At 44.8% G+C, this 22,405-nt stretch overlaps 1 protein-coding gene across 1 annotated transcript in view; it reads right to left on the reverse strand.

Moving 5' to 3' along the window:
• Positions 1 to 6,686: 6,686 nt before the first annotated feature.
• LOC140354195 (calcium/calmodulin-dependent protein kinase type IV) overlaps positions 6,687 to 22,405 on the reverse strand; it is a 41,655-nt gene continuing 25,936 nt past the window's right edge. The window contains exons 8-11 of the mRNA XM_072439132.1: positions 16,121 to 16,196; positions 9,781 to 9,907; positions 9,012 to 9,164; positions 6,687 to 7,287 (exon numbers count right to left, since the gene is read on the reverse strand). Coding sequence (XP_072295233.1) covers positions 6,778 to 7,287; positions 9,012 to 9,164; positions 9,781 to 9,907; positions 16,121 to 16,196 — 866 coding nt within the window. The 3' untranslated portion in view covers positions 6,687 to 6,777. The remainder of the gene's footprint in view (positions 7,288 to 9,011; positions 9,165 to 9,780; positions 9,908 to 16,120; positions 16,197 to 22,405) is intronic.

The raw sequence follows: 22,405 nt of genomic DNA on the forward strand, positions 1-22,405 counted from the left end.
ATAGAACCCTCTTTTTGTGTGAAATCAATCCCTAAGAAATGAGTAAGTTGTCCGAGGTCTTTCATTTTAAATGTACTTTTCAGTTCCTCTTTGACCTCCTTTAAACACTTTTCATTGGTTGCAGCCACAACAATATCATCAACCCATACTAACAAAATTACATTTTCATTTTCGGACAGTTTTGTGTAAATACAGTGGTCTGCCTGACTTTGCACAAAGTTCTTCTCAAGCAAGAAATTGTGAAGCATAATGTTCCAATTTCTGCCCGACTGTTTAAGCCCATAGATTGATTTATGCAATTTACACACCAGTTGTGCACCATTTTTTGGTTTAGCCTGAAAACCTTCTGGTTGTTCCATGTATATTTCGCAGTCAATAGGTGCATGCAAGTAAGCTGCTTTAACGTCCATTTGATGTAGTTTCAAATCATGCTGTGCTGCCAGCTGCATCAGCACACGTAAGGAAGTCAAATTAGCAGTCGGTGAGAATGTCTCAGAATAGTCCAGTCCCTCCACCTGACTATATCCTTTCGCCACATACCTGGCCTTGTATGTTTCATTTCCCTGGTCATCTTCTTTGAGCGCATAAACCCACCTTCCCCCCACTGTCTGTCTACCCTCTGGTAACGGTACAAGTGAGAAGGTGTCATTTTCTTTAAATGTCTCATTTCATCTCTCATTGCCTTTTTCCAGTTGTCAGCCACTGGTGATGCCAGGGCCTCTTTAAAGGCGGTATGGACGATTTTTCGGCGATTTGAGAATGCAGGCGGAAATGCGCATACGCACTCCCCCATGCGGACCGATACAACAAACACGTGTGTTTGTTTATTAGCGCAACGGAGCGCATCGCATCTCTCGTCTCCTGTAGATTTCTGTCTTCTTCTGCAAAAAAATTTGCTGAAAAAAATCGTCCATACCACCTTTAAAGGTTTGTGGCAGCCCAACTGTAGCTCTGTAACAGTAGTCAATAGTTAACTCACTGCTCTGCACTGTACATTCATAGTCATCCAAATACTTTGGTTTCTTTCTAATTCTACCTGTAAGTGGAGTCTGTGTATCAGTCTTTGCGTCACTGTCTGGGTTAGAAACCTGCTCGTTGTTTGTTTCTTCCCAGTCAGTCTGTGGTAGAGTCACTTCAGTTGGTGCCGTTACCCACTCAACGTAGTGGTCCTCTGCTTGGTCCATGTCAGTCTGTGTCTGCCTCTCAGTCACTTCTTTTGTTATAAAGTGGACCAATCTGTGTTTTTGAACTTTGTTCGTCTCTGGAAAATAAATCAGATAAGCTGGTGAATGACGGTCAAAACTCACAAAAATTCCCTTTTTGCCTTTTGGATCAACCTTTTTCCTGTTTTGTTCATACACCACACAATCTGAACCAAACTTTTTCATTTTTGACAAATCTGGTCTTTTGCCAGTGAAAAGGTAATAAGGTGTCTCTTCTGTTCTCTTACAGTAACACCTGTTTCTTATGATGGCTGCAGTTCTAGCCGCATAGGGCCATAGCTCTTTTGGTAGTCCTGACTCTATCAACATGCAACGCACCATTTCAAACAGTGTACGCCAGTTCCGCTCTGCAGTCCCATTCTGATGGGGAGAGTAGGGTGCTGACCTCTCATGCTTAATAGTATTGTCCAACAGTAGTGACTGATACTCCTCAGCAACAAACTCTGTCCCATTGTCGGATCTCAGGCGTTTCACTTTACCGTAAGGTGCTGTGTCGGCCAAGAACTGTTTTGTAGCTTCTACTGCCTTGTTTTTGTTTTTAAGGAAATACACATAGATTGCACCAGAAAAATCATCAGTGAAAGTGATCGCATATTTGTACCCTTCAGGTGACTCTGGGCTAATAGGCCCACCAAGGTCTGTATGTATGAGCTCTAAAGGGGCTTTGGCTCTTACATCTGCCTCTCTGTTTCTGCTCTGGATGAATTTTCCCTGAAGACATGTTTCACACTGATTTGGTTTGCACTTTCCATCTTTGATTTTCATGCCATCTACAACTGTTTCAAGTTTTACAATGTCACCATAGTTGCAATGACCCATTATCTCATGCCAAGTTTTCAGATCAAAACATGCATTACAAGAATCATTACAGCTCTCTTCCACAATGTCCAAATAGTATAGTCTGTCTTTTACCTTCATGTCACATGTGGTACCATCAGGGAGGATCATTTTGTTATTGTTCAACTCAAAGTTGAACTTAGCTCCTTTTGAAGCTGCTGCCTCCACAGAAAGGATGTTCTGTGGGTATCCAGGGATCAAAAGGTTATTGGTAAGCTTGACACTGACCACTCCGCCTCTGCTGTCAGCAAGTTTGATCTGGGCGTCGCCTTTCTTCAGCACGCTGCCAGTGATCCGCGATCCATCTGCCAGCTGCATGACGTGGTTCAGCTTCTGGTCTGGACGAACGTGGCTCATTACCATCTACTACTTCTGCTCTATCAAAGATCCAGATGCACGACGCTCTGTGGTCCTGAACTCCAGTGTCTTCTGTGCTGATAGAGCCTCTTGTGCAGTGGCTCTTTAGTCTCACTATGTAACGCTCTTTACAGCTTTCTTCACTGCATTGGACAGATTGTTGATTCATTTCTCCCTGTGGCCCTCAGAGGCAACTGTTGTTGTGATTTTGGGCCTTACAAAAATAAATTGATTTGATGATTTGATGATGTCGGTGTAATCCCTCATTCGTCCAGGCATGTTCCATTGTAGAAAAAGCTTCAGTTGTAGTCATCTGGACTCAGTTAGAAAAGTTAGACGTTTCGACTCTCATCCAAGAGTCATTGTCAATAAGAGAATTTAGGTCGAGAACTCCGATATTTGTACTATTCTGTGGTAAGTCCAACCCATAGGGAGGAGCCTTCCTGAAGTGGAAAGAGTTGTTTGTTTCAACAGAAACTTACCCTCTTTGTGTCTACTGAGCTAGACTATTCAACCCTTTAATGGGCTATTAGTCTCCCCTTTGTCTTTGTGAGACCCTGGCTCACCCACCCTGAATACCTGATTAGCATCTAAATGTCCTGGTCCTGGTCCCTCTACCTCTCCAGGGGTTCAGTATACCATTGTAGATACAAGGAAGATTGAATCTTAGCCCTCCATTTCTGTTTAAAAATAGCTTCCTTAACTCCTCTTTCAAACCATCTTTTCTTCCTGCTTAAAATCTTCACCTCACCGTCTTCAAACGAGTGATTAGAGGCTTCAAGATGCAGATGCACGGCGCTCTGTGGTCCTGAACTTGTGTATTTCCTCTGAGCTGGTGGGCTCCTCTTGTCCTCTGAGCTGGTGGGCTCCTCTTGTCCTCTGAGCTGGTGGGCTCCTCTTGTCCTCTGAGCTGGTGGGCTCCTCTTGTCCTCTGAGCTGGTGGGCTCCTCTTGTACTGATCCGTGTGTGTGTTTCCTTTATACTTCTATTTGGAGCTTCCCGTCCTCTGATCGTGGAACAATCCAGAAAAGTTCTCCTTAGGGTCTTCTCTTGTGAACCTGATGTTCAGGTCCACAGCGTTGATGCTCTGAGACTTCAGCTCTTGTTTCTCGATTATAACAAAAGTGTCATTGACGCAGCTGAACCACAGTTTTGGGTCAGTGCCTTCTTTTTCTCAAAGCACTCCTTTCTACAAACTTTCTACAAACGTTTCCAGAAACTGCATCTGAATCTTGTTTCCTTCGCCATTCTAAATACAATCCAAAAGTAAAGGTTTCTTTAAAATGACTGAATGTCCCACACAGAATGATCAGGCCGAGGTGAGTTTGAGTGTTTTTACTGTACATTATGTGAGAGGATCAGATATGACCAACACAAAGCCCCGAACATGCAGAAGTCTGGGACATGCAAACACATCCTCCTCAAGCAAAACATGTCAGATTAGAACACAAAACAGCCCAAAGTCGGCATAAATACAAGTCAAATATCATGTTTGTACAGTAGAACTCATGTTCACGTGCAGTAAAACAACTGAAACAGCATTAAATCCAGAAATGTCATCAGCTCATGGAAGTTTATACAACTTATTCCTCTCATGGTGTCTTTACTCAACATTTCCCTCTAAATTTATATTTGCATATTTTCAGCTCTTCTGCTCAGACTCAGGAGTGTCCTCAGGAGTGTCCTCGGGAGTGTCCTCAGGAGTGTCCTCAGGAGTGCACTGGTGAACAGATGTTTGGAGTGGACAGAAGCAGGAACATGGACGTGAGGAGTAAACTGTGTGACCAGGACTCTTGATTGTAGATTTAAAAATATATCTATAATATATAAATATATGTAATATGTGGTGGTCACATGATCATTCTAGAATCCAATCGTTTGAAGGACATATTAAGCAAAATCAACAGTTTGGAGCTTTTAACTGAACTATAATTGTTTCCCTTGTGATCAAACTTGTCACAATTGTATTTGGAGTGATTCATGCATTTGACCCTCCCCTCACTGCAAGACAGGCTTAGCCCCTCCCCTCACTGCAAGACAGGCTTAGCCCCTCCCCTCACTGCTAAACAGGTTTTGCCCCTCCCCTCCTGCTAGACAGGCTTAGCCCCTCCCCTCACTGCAAGACAGGCTTAGCCCCTCCCCTCACTGCTAAACAGGCTTAGCCCCTCCCCTCACTGCTAGACAGGCTTAGCCCCTCCCCTCACTGCTAGACAGGCTTAGCCCCTCCCTCACCTAGCCGCTAAAGAGAATTGGGCCACACCCTCATCGCTCGTGAACACCTTAAGTGAAGTGCCAATAGTTATATAAGCCACACCCATAGTTATATAAGCCACGCCCTCATCTGAAATCATGACATGAAAGTCTAAAATGTGAAGGAAACGTGTTGTGCACATTTGAGAAGCAACGAAACTTTAATCTAAAGTTTTTATAGAAATCTAGAATGTAAAATAATCCCGTGTTCACACTTCCTGGCAGTATTATTATTATAAGTATTGTAGTTATTAAATGATCAACAGCCAAAAGCCTCGTATTTTAACATATAAAATAAACGACTGAAAGTTTGTGTCTGTCTTCGTCTCCAAAAGAGCATAATTACTTTAAATAATTTGACCTTAGAAGACATATAACATGCATTGTGTTGTTATGGATATTTAGTAATAATGCGTTATTAAAAGCAATTTGTCTTGGAATATTTAAACCTTTTATACGATGCAGCTGCTTTTCTTCACGTTGATGTTTTCTGCACATTCATAATTCAAACTATTTAATTGATGGAAAAACACTTGTGACTCACTGTTCTACAACTTTCACAAGTCTCTTTTGGAAGCCCCTGTACAAGACGAGGTAGAGCGTGCGGTTATTTAAATGTCTTAATTTAAAGGAATTTGAAAATTTGGGCAGTTTAAACATTTCATAATAATATAATAATCTAAAAGCAACGTCTGTACAATGTAAACACAGTAAACACACCACCACATGAGAAACGAACAAAACACAAGGAGTTCCACTGAAGACCAGAGCGCCCCCTGGTGGTCAGCGCCCCCTGGAGGTCAGCGCCCCCTGGTGGTCAGCGCCAGTGCATGCACAAACTGAAGGAAGCGATGAGTCCAGCGGTGTGCCATGTCCAGAGGATACAATCATTCAGCCAGAAAGGTCCAGCAGTGTCCAGCAGGGTCCAGCAGTGTCTCGCCGTGATGGGCCTCGCCGTGATGGGCCTCGCAGTGATGGGCCTCGCAGTGATGGGCCTCGCCGTGATGGGCCTCGCCGTGATGGGCCTCGCAGTGATGGGCCTCGCCGTGATGGGCCTCGCCGTGATGGGCCTCGCAGTGATGGGCCTCGCCGTGATGGGCCTCGCAGTGATGGGCCTCGCAGTGATGGGCCTCGCCGTGATGGGCCTCGCCGTGATGGGCCTCGCAGTGATGGGCCTCGCCGTGATGGGCCTCGCAGTGATGGGCCTCGCCGTGGACCTCACTGTGGGCCTCGTCGTGGGCTTCACTGTGGGCCTCATCGTGGCTTTTACAGAAGAACACTTAAAGTCTGGAAGAGTTTCTCTGAACCACAATCTGATCCTAAAGAGTTTGTAAAGTTCAATCACAATGACAAAGGACAAAAATAATGATCAAAAATGTTTGTAAGAAACAAAGTCCAATATGTAAATATTCATTATATTCGATCCTCAATCTAATATGAATTTAAAATGCAGAGATTTGGTTACTTATAAAATGCGGTCTGTTCTTGTATTAAACCAGCCGTTTCTTCCCTGGTACAACATCTAATAATAATCCAAAAGTACATATTTAGCAAAGTTTAGCAAACATGTGCTTGTCATCTTTGTGGCAGTGAGATCAGGACCATGAGACTCCAACATACAAAACGAGTAAGTGAAGGGTTAACGCGTCACTCTTAAAACTGAGATTTCTTATATTTATAATTTAGCTTCCCCAGGATACAGTCTAATGTCCCATAGCCTGCTGGGGGGCCAGGGGCCAGGGGCCAGGGCCCAGGGCCCAGGGTCCTGGGGCCAGGGCCCAGGGCCCAGGGGCCAGGCGGGTGCAGCATGGTTCAGTCAGGTTTCTCTTGTGGCCCGTTTCCAGAGGCTAAGTGCTACATTCAGTCCTACTGAGCGCATGTGGGACCAGGGACCACACCCCTGTCCATGTCCTCACACACACCCAGGGCTGCAGCACATATATATATATATATATTTATTATATACACCGTATATAAATAATTTATGTATATATGTTTATGTATTCTTTGATAGTCTAGGGCCCCAGACAGAAGCGTGCTGCACCGGCGCAGCTTTAAAGTGTTAGCATACAGAAGCTCTTAGCGTTAGCATAGCGAGGACAGAGTTAGCCTACTGTCTGCGCTCGCCCTTCTCCGAGCCCAAGCCATTACTGAGACTGTTGGAGCTGGGGGGCGTGGCCACAGGGGGCGTGGTCTGTGTGACGTGGGCAGGGTCTATGGCAGAATGGCTCCTCTGTGATTGCACCAGGAAGTTTTTAGGGATGACAGATGCGGGCCGTTGGCCCTCGGCTCTTAACGGGGGCCTGACGGGGGCGGGATTAGAGCTGATGATGTCATTGTTGCAAATGGGAAGTTTGGGGCTGCGAGGTGGCGAGGGAGCACCGGGTTCCAACGTGCTCTCATCTGAGCCGGGCTGTTGGGATGGTTCTGTGGGTGTGGCCTGCAGTTGGTTGGGGGCGGGGCTTGAGGTCTCGGAGGTGGAGTCAGAAGATTCTGGAGGCGGGTCTTGCTGCATGCTACTCTGTCGGGACGTCCCGGAAGTAGAAATCTCACAGCTGTCAGTGCGACGCTTGGAGCCCTCGTGCATCCGACTGGTGGCAACAACTGCCTTCATGGCCGCCTGTAACACACAAACACACACACACACACAAACACACACACACACACAAACACACACACACACACACACACACACAGACACACACGCACGCAAACACACAATTGTATTATATACATCTGTATTAACTTCACTCAGTGAGTTCTGAACTTAGTATTCTTCGTGAATGTGCCAATATTTGGTCATTCAGTGCCTAAACCAACCGCTACCTAACCTACCTAACCTACCTACCTAACCGCTTTGGTCTGAGAATCTGACCGATAGACGAACCTCGGATTCAGGAGGATCAGAGCGGTTTTCGTCCCGGTCGTGGAACACTGGACCAGCTCTAGACTCTCCATCGGGTGCTCCAGGGTTCATGGGAGGTTGCCCAACCAGTCCACATGTGCTTTGTGGATCTGGAGATCCTCCGCCGGGTGGCTGGGCGCTCCCTTAGAGATAAGGTGAGGAGCTCGGCCACACGGGGGGAGCTCGGAGTAGAGCTGCTGCTCCTCCACGTCGAGAAGAGCCAGCTGAGGTGGCTCAGGCATCTGTTCCGGATGCCTCCTGGGCGTCTCCCTGGGAGGTGTTTCGGGCATGTCCCACCGGGAAGAGGCCCCAGGGAAGACCCAGGACACGCTGGAGAGACTATGTCTCTCGGCTGGCCTGGGAACGCCTCGGGATCCCCCCGGAGCAGTTGGAGAAAGGGTCTGGGGTGAGGGAAGTCTAGGAGTCCCTGCTTAGACTGCTGCCCCCGCTCGTATAAAGCGGTAGAAAATAGATGGATGGATGGGATATATGAGTATGGGATATACGAGTATGGGATGCTTCATGACCTTCATTGTGTCACATGACGTCACAACAATCACAGGGATGGGGCGGGGCCGGTATAAAGACAAATATGAATCTGCAGTGGATAAATATAGCTGGATGATGAACCTGGGGATGAACGATGAGGCTCCTGCTCCTGTCATCAGCTCATTCTGCTCCAAAAACTATTTCTGTATATCATTAAAGCATTTTGTAACAAAATCAGATCAATGTGCGCTGTCCGCATCCAACCAAATATTTTATCCATCACAACCTCGCAATTATGAGCCTGGTACATAAAATATGCTAAAAATGCTCAAATGAGTTTTGAGATGAGAGTGTTTTGGCTGCAACGACATCGAGCCACAGCTTTCTATTAGAAACATACTTCATTATCTATTTATTATCTATTTATACCACATCAGCCGAGGAAGCAGAAAACAGACCTCTCTCTTTAGAGCAGGGGCGTCCAAACGTCTTTCACCAAGGGCCTCATTTTGACACTTAAACGGGGCAGAGGGCCACAAACAACTTGACAATGTCGAATTTGTTGAATGTCGAAATGTTGCATTTGACATAATTGCGATGAGCCTCCACACCTTTAATTAGACTTAAAACATTAATAATAGGCTGGTATAACATCAATATGCCTGTATTTTCCCAATTTCACAGTAAAAAGTACTACTTTTTGTTGTTTGGGTCGACATAGCAGGAAGCTGGAGGGCCAACAAAAATTTGTTTGAGGGCCGCATTTGGCCTCCGGGCCCTAGTTTGGACATGCCTGCTTTAGATAGATGGATGGATAAATAGATAGATGGATAAATAGATGTATAAATAGATGTATAGATAGGTAAATAGATGGATAAATAGATAGATAAATAGATAGATAAATAGATGTATAGATAGATAAATAGATGGATATGGGGGTTGTATTGTACCTTGAGCTTGCGTCGGGCGTTGAACTCCTGCAGCTTCCTCTGGGTGGTGTCCATGTGGGAGAAGCGAGCAGCCTTACCTAGCACCCATGGGTGGTGCAAAGCCTCGCGCACGCTCAGGCGCTTATGAGGGTCCAGCACAATCAGCTTACTCACCTGCACACACACACACACACACACACACACACACCACATACACACACCACACCCCCCCCCACACACACCATATACACACACCACACACCACACACATACACCCCCCCCACACACACACACACCACACACATACACACACACCCACACACACCACACACACACACACACACACACACACACACCACACACACACGCCACATACACATACCACACACCACACACACACACCCCCCCCACACACACACACACACACACACACCACACACACACACACACACACACACACACACACACACATTCATACACACACACACATACATACACAAACACACACACACACACCACACACACACAAACACACACACCACAGACACCCCCCACACACATACACACACCACACACACACACACACACATACACCCCCCCACACACATACACACACCACACACACACACACACACACACACATACACACACACACACACACACACACACACACACACACACAGCAGGTTATATACAGATTATACCTATTACACACTTCTCATCCTTCTTTCAACTGTAACGCCGTCAGCCCCACAGCAGCGGATCATTTCTGAGAGTGTGGTGGACTGACCAGGTCCTTGGCGTTGAGGGACACCTCGTCCCACCAGGGCGACACAAACTCGTAGTCACAGTTGAGGATGCGGCTGTACATGTACTGGTCTCCCCGAGGGTCGAAGAAGGGCTCGAACCCACACAGGCTGCAACAACAACACAACAACACAACTGTCACAGGGCTGTTCGGGTGAAACGCACCCAAGTGGGATTCTTATTCCAGTCTTCTTCAAATTTGTGATAAAATGTAAATATATGATTATATTTCTGTGATGTATTTTATCTGCATAATAGTGATACGACGATATTTGTATATTATCTGCATCATTAGTCTAAGAGAAAAACGGCATGTGTGACAAACTGCATTTGTGAAGGTATCGTAAAGATTGAGCAGAGGAATGTTTACTCCAGGGAGGGGTGTAGCACCCCAGGGGAGTTTAGGTAAACATTACCCACTCTTATCTCTAAGGAAGAAAGACAGTTGTAAAAGCAAGTGATGTGAAGCTGACCAATGAGAATGTGACCCGCCTATTTCATAATTTGTAATAAAATAAACCTGCAAGAGAAAAAACGTCGTGAGACCAAGGAGGGTCGCCAGGCTGCTTACAACAGCCTTGGTGGCCCAGCCCGACGGTTTCTCCCATGCATGCTACACAAAAAGTTTCTGTATCGTTTCATATTCCAAGTTGAATTGTGTTCTCTGTGTGTTAAGGAATAGCATTGGTTTATGTCCAATTTCTTGACAAAATTTGACCTTGTTCCAATAAAAAAACAGATTGTGGGGAGATGACGGCTGCGGTCGTAATCCGTCTTTATTACGAGTCCACCTACATGGGAGAAGACATATAATGGACACTAAGAAAAACAAGAAGAACCAGGCCGGCAATGCTACGTCTAAGCTAGCTGGCTCTGCATCGGCACCAGCCACCGCACCCAGGCTCTGGCTAAAGCTATGGATTATGATGGATATTAAGATGGAGAACATAGAGTATGCTCTGCTTTATTCTACAACGCTGAGGATCAACGTGAAAGGAAAATTTTAAGATTCTCTTCAGTGGAAGAGGCATTTGCATTGCCAATTCAATGCAGGATGTGGTCTGAAATGTTACTCTGTCTGAAAAGTCTGCGGAATGACCCACAATTTGTGAAAATGATGACAAAGGACATTGAGACAATGGTGAAGTTTCTCCACTCATTCTCTGGGATGCAGGTAAGGCAGTTTTGAGGGGCAGTGTCATTGCTGTCGCCTTGGCTAAAAACAAACAAAGGCAGGAAAAAAACAATTACCAGAAAAAACTAAAGCTGTTGGAAGCTAAACCTGCATAAAACAAGAATCCTCGAATGCTACAGGAAATTTAAAAGAGTAATAACCTGACCCTAATATAAAAACAAGAACTTTTTAAAATACGAAATAGGCAGAATAATGTAATTTTGACTAAACAAAACCAAATAAAATCCACATTTGAATCCTTTTATAAAAAAACGTTTCACCAAAATATTAGGAAAAGAAGACATACAATATTTTTTACACTTATTTTACTCGCCAGTGCCGAAGAGCGAAAACAAAAAATGAGGTGCTGAAAAAACAACTACTGAAGTTAAAAAAAAACACTCTGACACATTTGCTTTTATTAACTTTCAACTTTTAATCTCAGACCTTACAGTTGCATCATATCCTTGATACCTAAAGAGAGGAAGGATCGACGTGACTGTGCCTCACACAGACCATTCTCAATTCTGAATGTAGTATCGTTTATACAGCTCAATTATGTCCAAAAGAATGGAACATTCATTCATTCATTTTTGACCGCTTTTTTTCATTAGCGGTCGCGGGTGACTGGAGCCTATCCCAGTGACTTTGGGCCTTAGGCGGGGTACACCCTGGACTCTCGTCGCAGGGCCAACAACAAGAATGGAACAAATACTCGCAAATTTAATTCACAATGATCAGACAGGATTTATTAACAAACGACAAACACAAGACAACATAAGACGCCACATAATGAACCAAAGACAAAGACGACAGAGCAAAGCTGTAATAAGTCTGGACGCTTTTGATTCTATGAGCTGGACTTATTTACTTGTTATAATTCAGTTTTACAATTGTTCAACATCAAGAGGCAAAATTTAAAAAATCAATGTCTTTGAAAAGAGGGGTGAGACAGGGCTGTGCTTGGTCTCCCCTGTTATTTGCTTTGTATTTGGAACCACTGGCCCAATATATTAGACAATCAGAAACAATTGCTGGTTTCTCAATTGACGGGACAGAACATAAAATCGCCTGCAGATGATGTCCTGCTGTTTCTGACCAAACCAGAACTGGCAATACTCAAAGTGATGCATTTCCTTTATGGTATTGGCCCGATGTCTGGATACAAACTTAATGTACAAAAAACTTAAACTCTCTTTCTAGTGACTCCAGTGTCGTTCAAATTCCGACTCCAACAATGTACTCTCTGTCATCCCCATTTCACGCTCGTCTTTCCTGTCTAATAAAACCACCATAACGAACTATCAACAATCTTAGAGAAAACTATACTCCTCTTATCGCCATTATAAAGACAGATCTCAAAATTACATCTTATCCCATACGTAAGTCAAAGGATTGAAACGATAAAAATGAATGTTTTGCCCAGATTTCTCTATCTGTTCCAGACTCGGCCCAATCGACTGTTTGATGAGTGGAATAAAACTCAATCTAAATCTAACTAAATCTCAAGATTTGTGCGGCAGACAGGAAACCTCAAATTTAAAACGCTACAATAATCAAAAGAAAATGGAGGTTTGGGTTTACCTCGTCTTAAAAATTACTTTATTTCAACTCAAATTAGAGCGAGCGCTCTACCACTGCTGCCCAATTAAAACATTTAGATTTCACGATACACTGCAGACTGTTTTTGACATTGCCCGCTGAACTTTAGAACTATGTAATTGGGCCTCAAAAATCCTGCCATGGGCACGATAAATAGATACCAGGGGGCAAGAAAAAAATGCAAAGACAAAATAATGGCACAAACATTGCCAACGATGAAGGTCTGAACCGACATCGCAACGACAAATGGAACAATGGAAAAACCTTCGGACTTTATTTGGAAATGGACAAATTTGACCGACTCTGGACCCAAAGGGACTTATACTTTAATTATTCTGTGTTTCCTTTGTTAGTTGTCTCTTTGAAATTGTATTTTTAGTTTCGCTCCCTGGTGTTTTTCGTGTCTGTTCTGAGTTTTACGCTCGAACTTAAAACATTCCTCACATTTGTGACTTGCCACCGGAATTGTCGGACCATGTCGGCCTCGGTGAAACTGAGAAAAACAGCATTTTACTTTTTTTTCCCCAAATTTGTGATTTTCGTTTTTTTGCAGAATGTGCTAGTTGAAGATATGGACCAGCCATTCGATGTATCAGATAACAGTATTTGCAGCATTAAAAGCATAAATAAAGCCGTTTAAAATGTGGTGTTTTCGGGCGCTCTCTGGACGTGCTGAGTGGGTGTGACCGTATTTCCATATGAACAGCTGAGCTATTGTAGTCAGCCAATGGGCTGAGCCGCCAGCCGCATGGCTACTTGATAAGCAGCAACACAGGGACACGCAACACACGATGTGTAACATCAGTTGAAAAATGGATCCTTCTGCTATCGCTTCGGAGCTTAACAGAGGTTGTTACAGCTCCACGCTTTTGGATTATTTCTGCGAAAAGTCCGCTTATCCAGATGACTATCTAAGTTCTGAATCTGAAGATGAGGTCACAGATGAAGAGTGCGATTTCATCCAGCTGGAAAATATCCCTAGTCTACGGCTGACCTTAGATGAGGAGGAAGATGGGTTTTGGACAGAGGAAGGAGCGCCCGGTCACGCCGAAGAGCTGGAGCGTGAAATAACAGACGCTATAGCCACGGTTACATTTGCAGGAGAGAACGAAGAGTTGGAAAAGATCCGTAACTTTGACTGCAAATGTTACTCAAGAAGAAAAGAAAATTCTCTACTCTCAAGCAAATCGTGTAGCGGGAAACTCACTCCAGAACTCATGTACTCATGTAGTGCTTTAAAATTTTTAAAGCACTTTTCTACCTTCAAAGAACTTCACATAAATGAACCATTCTCAGAGTGCACAGAGACATGCAAGCACTCTACCACTGAGCTACCACTGAGCTACCACTGAGCTACTGCTGCACGATTAAAAGCATTTAGATGTTTTCACACTACCACCAGTTAAAAATGATTTCAATCCCAGAGCAGCGTTTGGGCCGGAGTGAACATGACACAGTCTGGAGGCCTTGACCAGTGTCTGGAGGCCTTGACCAGTGTCTGGAGGCATTAACCAGTGTCTGGAGGCCTTGACCAGTGTCTGGAGGCCTTGACCAGTGTCTGGAGGCCTTGACCAGTGTCTGGAGGCATTAACCAGTGTCTGGAGGCCTTGACCAGTGTCTGGAGGCATTAACCAGTGTCTGGAGGCCTTGACCAGTGTCTGGAGGCATTAACCAGTGTCTGGAGGCCTTGACCACTGTCTCCGAGACTGCTCAGGACACACAAAGAGTTGGAGGGAAACATCGTCTCCTGTCGCACTCTGGAGTGAGATGGGTGTGACCTACTTTCCCTGCACAGAGCATCTGATGCACTTAGATCACATATATTTGTGTATGAAGGAAAGCAAACGCGTATCCACGTCTGCCTCTGTGCCCCTCACACACATGTCTGCCTCTGTGCCCCTCACACACATGTCTGCCTCTGTGCCCCTCACACACGTCTGCCTCTGTGCCCCTCACACACACACGTCTGCCTCTGTGCCCCTCACACACACGTCTGCCTCTGTGCCCCTCACACACACGTCTGCCTCTGTGCCCCTCACACACACACGTCTGCCTCTGTGCCCCTCACACACACGCACACACACGTCTGCCTCTGTGCCCCTCACACACACGTCTGCCTCTGTGCCCCTCACACACACGTCTGCCTCTGTGCCCCTCACACACACACGTCTGCCTCTGTGCCCCTCACACACGTCTGCCTCTGTGGCCCTCACACACACGTCTGCCTCTGTGCCCCTCACACACATGTCTGCCTCTGTGCCCCTCACACACATGTCTGCCTCTGTGCCCCTCACACACGTCTGCCTCTGTGCCCCTCACACACACGTCTGCCTCTGTGCCCCTCACACACACGTTTGTCTCTGTGCCCCTCACACACACATCTGCCTCTGTTTCCCTCACACACGTCTGCCTCTGTGCTCCTCACACACACGTCTGCCTCTGTGCCCCTCACACACACGTCTGCCTCTGTGCCCCTCACACACACGTTTGTCTCTGTGCCCCTCACACACACGTCTGCCTCTGTTTCCCTCACACACGTCTGCCTCTGTGCTCCTCAAACACACGCCTGCCTCTGTGTCCCTCACACACACACGTCTGCCTCTGAGCCCCTCACACACGGCTGCCTCTGTGCCCCTCACACACACACACACACACACACACACACACACACACACACACACACACGTCTGCCTCTGTGCCCCTCACACACGTCTGCCTCTGTGCCCCTCACACACACACATCTGCCTCTGTGCCCCTCACACACACACGTCTGCCTCTGTGCCCCTCACACACACACGTCTGCCTCTGTGCCTCTCGCACACACACGTCTGCCTCTGTGCCCCTCACACACACGTCTGCCTCTGTGCCCCTCACACACACGTCTGCCTCTGTGCCCCTCACACACACGTCTGCCTCTGTGCCCCTCACAGACGTCTGCCTCTGTGCCCCTCACACACACGTCTGCCTCTGTGCCTCTCACACACACACGTCTGCCTCTGTGCCTCTCACACACACACGTCTGCCTCTGTGCCCCTCACACACACACGTCTGCCTCTGTGCCCCTCACACACACACGTCTGCCTTTGTGCCATAGTCATAGTTTGTGAATTAAACTAAAAATAAATGTAATTTAGCCTATTTACTTTATTATTACCTGGGGGCACAAGAAACAGTTTGAGAAGCTCTGGTGTGGACGGATTATATAAATCATGCTTAAAACAGTGAGTGGGTCAGAAATTTAAGGCGTCACTGCCTTGTCTTCATTCTCACAAAAACACTCAAAAATCACTGTACTGATTCTAATTTTTCTTTTTTTAAAAAAGCTATAGAAATTGGATTTAATGGATTAAAAAAAAAAAAAATGTTGAGTCTGACACGGGGCAATATTCAAGCTCAAGATTATCATCATTATCCCAGTCTTCAAAACCAACATTTACACCAATTATTTAAACCATATTTGGGGGTTTCCATAGTAATGTTTTTTACTGTCTGTCATGATTACACTGAGCTCATTCCACATTTTGTGTGTATGTTGAGATGGACTCACAGGATGTAGAGGATGACTCCCACTGACCACATGTCCACCTCGGGCCCATAGGCGTTCCCCCGCAGGATCTCTGGAGCTGTAGACAGCCAGATTGACACACAATTATGTGAAATCCCACAGAACAGCTGCTCTCTGAACACGTCGCCAAACTGACACCAGAAACCACCAAACCACCACAAACCACTAATGATGTGTTGATTTGGGGGGACAGCAAATGTAAAACTCTGCCAGGTTGTGCACGCATTTATTTCAAATTAACTTGAAAGGTTTATTATGGCATCTCTGTTCTGAGCAGCTGTAGTTAAAAGACTTCTCCACATAATTTGTAACAGACATATTCTTGTTTTTTTCATAGTGATAGGACATTTATTGACAAATAATCAGTTTAAAGTTTGTAAAAAATGTCATCAATGAGTCAATATACAAGTGTCTAGTTCACTCACAGTGTAGAACATGTTCTCAAGGTGAAAAGCATCTGCCATGAGCTATTTACATCATCTAGAGGAGCAATCGTCCTCTGTCCAAGCACCAGCACTTACAGGCAGCGGTGGAGGGGCTTAGCACAGGCAGCGGTGGAGGGGGAAGGGCTTAGCACAAGCAGGGGGAGGGGAGGGGCTTAGCACAGGCAGCGGTGGAGGAGCTTAGCACAGGCAGCGGTGGAGGGGGAGGAGCTTAGCACAGGCAGCGGTGGAGGGGGAAGAGCTAAGCACAGGCAGCGGTGGAGGGGGAGGAGCTGAGCACAGGCAGCAGTGGAGGGGGAGGAGCTAAGCACAGGCAGCAGTGGAGGGGGAGGAGCTAAGCACAGGCAGCGGTGGAGGGGGAGGAGCTGAGCACAGGCAGCAGTGGAGGGGGAGGAGCTAAGCACAGGCAGCGGTGGAGGGGGAGGAGCTAAGCACAGACATTGTTGGAGGTAAATATCTGTGATCTCTTCCCTTAAGGCTCTCAGGTCCGTCACCTCTGCATTTGGCTGCATAAGTCCTCATGAAAGTACCAGTCCTACACGGAAGTTTTTGTATTTTCAATTCAATTTATTTTTGTAACACCAAAAATCACTACAGCAGTTGCTTCAAAGGGCGAGAGCGAAAAACATATAAAACAATGTTCACAGGAAATTAGCAAATGTCCCAGCATTCCTGTCCTTAGACCCTCCTTCAGGTGCAAAAACTACAAAACCCTCTGAGAGATCCACAGTGAAGGAGAGATTCTACTCCCACTGACGGACTAAAGACTGTGGAGAAGCTTCTGGATCTACAGGTCTGAAACTGTAACACTCCCCAAGAGGAAAAGCATGTGAAGACACAGAAGAACTGAAATATGAAATATTATTGATAGAATAAGTAGTGTTTATCAGAGGATAGAGCTCAAGCTGCCATACTTCCCCCAGAGTTTCTGCTAGGGCAGTGGAGCTGAAACTGTAGCTTTATATTTCTGGGCTTTTTTCATTTTTCAAAAACATTTTAAACGCTTAACAACAGACACATGGAATAGAACAAGACCCGACAAAACGCCAAAAGATCCAAATGATGATGATCCAAAATAAATCCCATAAGTCCCATTTACTCCAGAGTCTGTCAAATTTGTCAGTTTTCAGATTATGTCCTAATGTGATGTTGATGTTTTTGGGTTAGAGGATAATGTTGCTCCTTGATAGTCACAAGCTCACGTCCTTGGTACATTACAAAGATATCGATTCATTTTGTCCATGGCCAGAGTTTTGAGGCTCAAGTTCATAGTTCTGAAATCAAATATGATGATGTCACAAACAGTCTGAGCAACAGGCCCCAAAACATGTGACAGTGGTTTGCCTCATGGTGCCACAGTTTCTTGTGAATAATGGGCACTCTGACATGGGATTATAAAGAAAACGTGATATATTTTTCCAACAGAATTCCCCCCAAACATGTGATTTCGTAGTTCTCCACAGAAAAGTACAGATACGTATTTACTGTCAGTCAAAATAAAATGACCCTCTCTTTCCCATTTATTTTCAATATATTTGGTAGAGTGGATGTCCAAATTGTTAACGCATTTATATAGTTTGGATTTCATTCCCCTTGAAAGTTCTGGATTCATGAGCTTGAACTATTTCAGTCAAAACTTGTTTAATTTCTTGGTTATAGTAATAGTTTTTGTAAAAAACAATAAAAGTCCTAAGTCAAAGCATTCTTTCAACATATCAAAGCTTTCCATGGTATTTTCTTTTACAATTTGGTAGAAAACCTTTATATCTTTGTTATCCAGACTTTAAATCTCAAATCTGTGCTGTTAGGTCCTAAACCTTGGTCATAAGGAAACAAGATTAAGATTATATTTTTTTTAACATCTTTGTTTTGTTTGTATGTTTGATTAGTTCTTTCCATGTTGTAAGGACATATTTTACCCAGTTCTCCACCCCCTACAAATGACTCAAGCACCATTGCGCTTCATATTCTGGGTCACAGCAGCAATGCTCTGATTTGAGCTCAAACAGGGCAAACCCTCGCCTCCTTTTTCTTTTTGATAATTGTAACGTTTTTAATCGGATTCTAGTTTTTTTGCCTTGCCATACAAATCTTACGATTTATTCCACTAATTGGAGATGGAAATTGGAAAAGTCTGGAACAGAGAACAGAGAACAGAGAAATCGGGGCAAAACATTCATTTTTATAGTTTCAATCTTTTGACTTAGAATTGAGTCTGGGATCTATGTTTTTGTTATAGTTAGTTATAGGAAAGAGAGGGGTATATTTTTTCTCAAATATTATTGATAGATTTTTATGGAGGGCCACACTTAAATATCTAAGAGATTCTGTTTGCCATTTTTCAGTTTTTTTTGTTCATTTAGTTTGTATCCAGACATTGGACCCATTTGGGTATGGAAATGCATAGTCGACAATATGATCCATTCCATCAATTATAACGCAATGAATTGTTTCTGATTGTCTAATAAATTGGGGCAATGGTTCCAAATACAAAGCAAACAGGAGGAGAGACCAGGCACAGCCCTGATTCACCCCTCTTTCCAGAGTCAGTGGATCTGTCATGTGACCATTGACTTTGATGTGGGACCATCGTAAAGAGCCTCAATATTTTGTATAACGAAGTTGGCCATTTGAAAGTTGTTTAGCACTTTAAATAAATATGGCCAGCAACATAATCAAAAACCTCCTCAGCTTCCAAATTAATAGTTACAGCTTTGTTCTGTTGTTTTTAAAATTTGATTCATTATGTGTGAGGATGTAAGGGTGGAACGGTAGCACAGTCGATGGGGTCTTTCTGTGGTAAGTTTGCATGTTCTCCCTGTGACTCTAGTTTCCACTAAAAACATGTACAACAGGCTCCTCCCCTCAGTATGATTTAAAAACGTCAGCCTGTCCTGGGACGACAGAGGGAAAGGAGCATCTCTCCTGTCACTGTCTCAAATAAAATAAAATAAAACTTGCATTTGTCGTTTGTTAATGAATCTTATCAGATTAAATTTGGGAGTATTTGTTCCATTCCAGTTTATAATGAAACCTGATCAGAGCGATCAGAGCGACAGACTTAGAGCTTGTGTGAAGGAGATAAAAACCTGGAGGACACTTAATGATCTGCTTCTTAACCCTGAACAAACCAAGGTCATTGTGCTGGAGGTCATTGTGCTGGAGGTCATTGTGCTGGTCCTAAACATCTACGAGACGCTCTATCTGAGCAGATAGTCACACTGGACAATGTCAGTGAAGCCTCCAGTTCTACTGTAAGAAACCTCAGAGTCTTATTGGACCAGGAGCTCTTATTTGAAGCTCATATAAATCAAGCCTGTAAAACAGACTATTCCCATCTGCGTAATATAGATCAAATCAAAAGAATCCGGCCTAAAAGCGAAGCTGAAACGTCTCATGCATTTGTAACGTCTAGATTAGACTGTAACTCCTGCTCACAGCAGGTCCTAAAAGCTCCATAAAAAGCTTTCAACAGGTTCAAAATGCAGCAACAAGATTACTAACAGGAACTAAAAGAAGAGAGCACATTACGCTGGTGCTGGAGTCTCTTCACTGGCTCCTGTCCAGTTTAGAATCACATTTAAAATCCTCTGGCCCCATCCTAACTCAAAGATGAACCATTTCATCCAAGCAGAGCTCTTCACTCTCTAAATGCTGGCCTTCTGTTGGTCCCAAGAGTCTCTAAAAGTACAGTAGGAGGTAGAGCGTGTAGACCCGTGTTATAGAATCAACTCCTGAAAGAAGACAAAACTGTGTAATTTAGGACCAGGCTTAAAACGTTCCCCTTTGAAATCGCTGATGTTCAGCCCAAATAGGAACAGAAATATAAACCTACAGTTTCCCAGCTCCGCTGCCCTAGCAGCAGCTCTGCTGGGGAAGTATGGCAGCTTGAGCTCTCTCCTCCTATTCATCTGTGTCAGTTCATTACTGTTCACATGGTTTTCTCCTCCTTCCACTCCTCTTGGGAGAGTGACAGTGCTGATGCTGAACTGTAGATCCAGATGCTCCTCAACTCCCTGGAGGAACGCTCTCTACTCTAGATGAACAGCTCTTCATCTGCCTGGAGGAACGCTCTCTGCTCTAGATGAACAGCTCCTCATCTGCCTGGAGGAACGCTCTCTGCTCTAGATGAACAGCTCTTCATCTGCCTGGAGGAACGCTCTCTGCTCTAGATGAACAGCTCCTCATCTGCCTGGAGGAACGCTCTCTGCTCTAGATGAACGGCTCTTCATCTGCCTGGAGGAACGCTCTATGCTCTAGATGAACGGCTCTTCATCTGTCTGGAGGAACGCTCTGCTCTAGATGAACGGCTCTTCATCTGCCTGGAAGAACGCTCTATGCTCTAGATGAACAGCTCCTCATCTGCCTGGAGGAACGCTCTCTGCTCTAGATGAACGGCTCTTCATCTGCCTGGAGGAACGCTCTGCTCTAGATGAACGGCTCTTCATCTGCCTGGAGGAACGCTCTATGCTCTAGATGAACGGCTCCTCGTCTGCCTGGAGGAACGCTCTCTACTCTAGATGAACGGCTCTTCATCTGCCTGGAGGAACGCTCTCTACTCTAGATGAACAGCTCTTCATCTGCCTGGAGGAACGCTCTGCTCTAGATGAACGGCTCCTCATCTGCCTGGAGGAACTGTCTCTAGATTAGTTCTGGCTCCACAGTCCCACTGCAAATTGAAGCACAATAGCCAGTCCATCAGTGGGAGTAGAATCTCTCCTTCACTGTGGTTCTCCTCGAGGTTTCTACTTTCCCAAAGGGTTTTGTAGTTTTTCCGGCAGGAGGAGGGTCTGAGGACAGGGCATGCTCCATTTGCTAATTTCCTATGAACATAATTTAATCTGTTTTTCACTGTCACCCTTCAAGGCAGCTGCTTTGAGCTCCTTAAGATTTAATTAATATACAACGGATCAAATCAAAAAGGCTAAGACTGTAAAATATTGGAGTGGGTTAAGTTTCCAAAATGGTGGAGGCCAATCTGAGAGTTTTTAATAAGGCCTCAGAGTCTCCAGAGTGGAGCGCAGTGACTCATCCTCTCACACACATGGTTTTATATGGGTACTTGAAGTGTTCACACCCGCCCTCCTCAGTCTGCTGTGGGTCTGAACCAGGGCAGAGACTCTCTGATAATGAACCATCTCAACACTCTCAGCACCACTTACAGCATCAGGGCCGATGTAAAGAGCTGGGGCAGGAATCAGGTCAGGGCATCTAGCTTTCTACTTGTGTGATCTCAATCTGACATACTGCACACTGCGATCTAATATTAGCAGATAGAAAAGAGGAATCCAAAAAGTTGAGTTGAAACTAGGGCTGCTAAAGTTAACGCGTTAACTCATGTGAAAATGAACGCATTAAACATAAATTGACGTAGATTCTGGCCCTTTGTTTTGCCCAAACACACTGCACTGTGCAGGAAACTTCAATTTACACATGAAATCCATCCGTCTTCAGGTGGACGCACAGATCCCTCTGGGGCAGAGATATGGAGTTGAACAGCATGTGCTCGGTTAGGAACATAAAGCCTAATATTTTTAGTAAAATGCAATTATTATACCACAAGTAGATTTAACCACTATTATTATTCACTGGGTGAAAAATAGTGGGGTTTGTCCAAAGACGAAAGGAATAAAAAAATAATAAATAAATAAATAATATAGTATGCAATGTTTCCCATTTTAAAAATATCATAAACTATACATTTTCGGAAAGCGATTGCACATTCCTAAGTCAGGGCGGTGCCTGATCACTGGTTGGTTATTTTCGAGCGCTTTGTGCCATTAACATAAGCGTGCTGTGCGAATGATACTGATAACCATATTTC

Source organism: Eucyclogobius newberryi, unplaced genomic scaffold (genome assembly GCF_026437365.1).
Source record: "Eucyclogobius newberryi isolate DKJ021-1_F unplaced genomic scaffold, fEucNew1.0.hap1 SCAF_9, whole genome shotgun sequence".
NCBI lineage: Eukaryota > Metazoa > Chordata > Actinopteri > Gobiiformes > Gobiidae > Eucyclogobius > Eucyclogobius newberryi.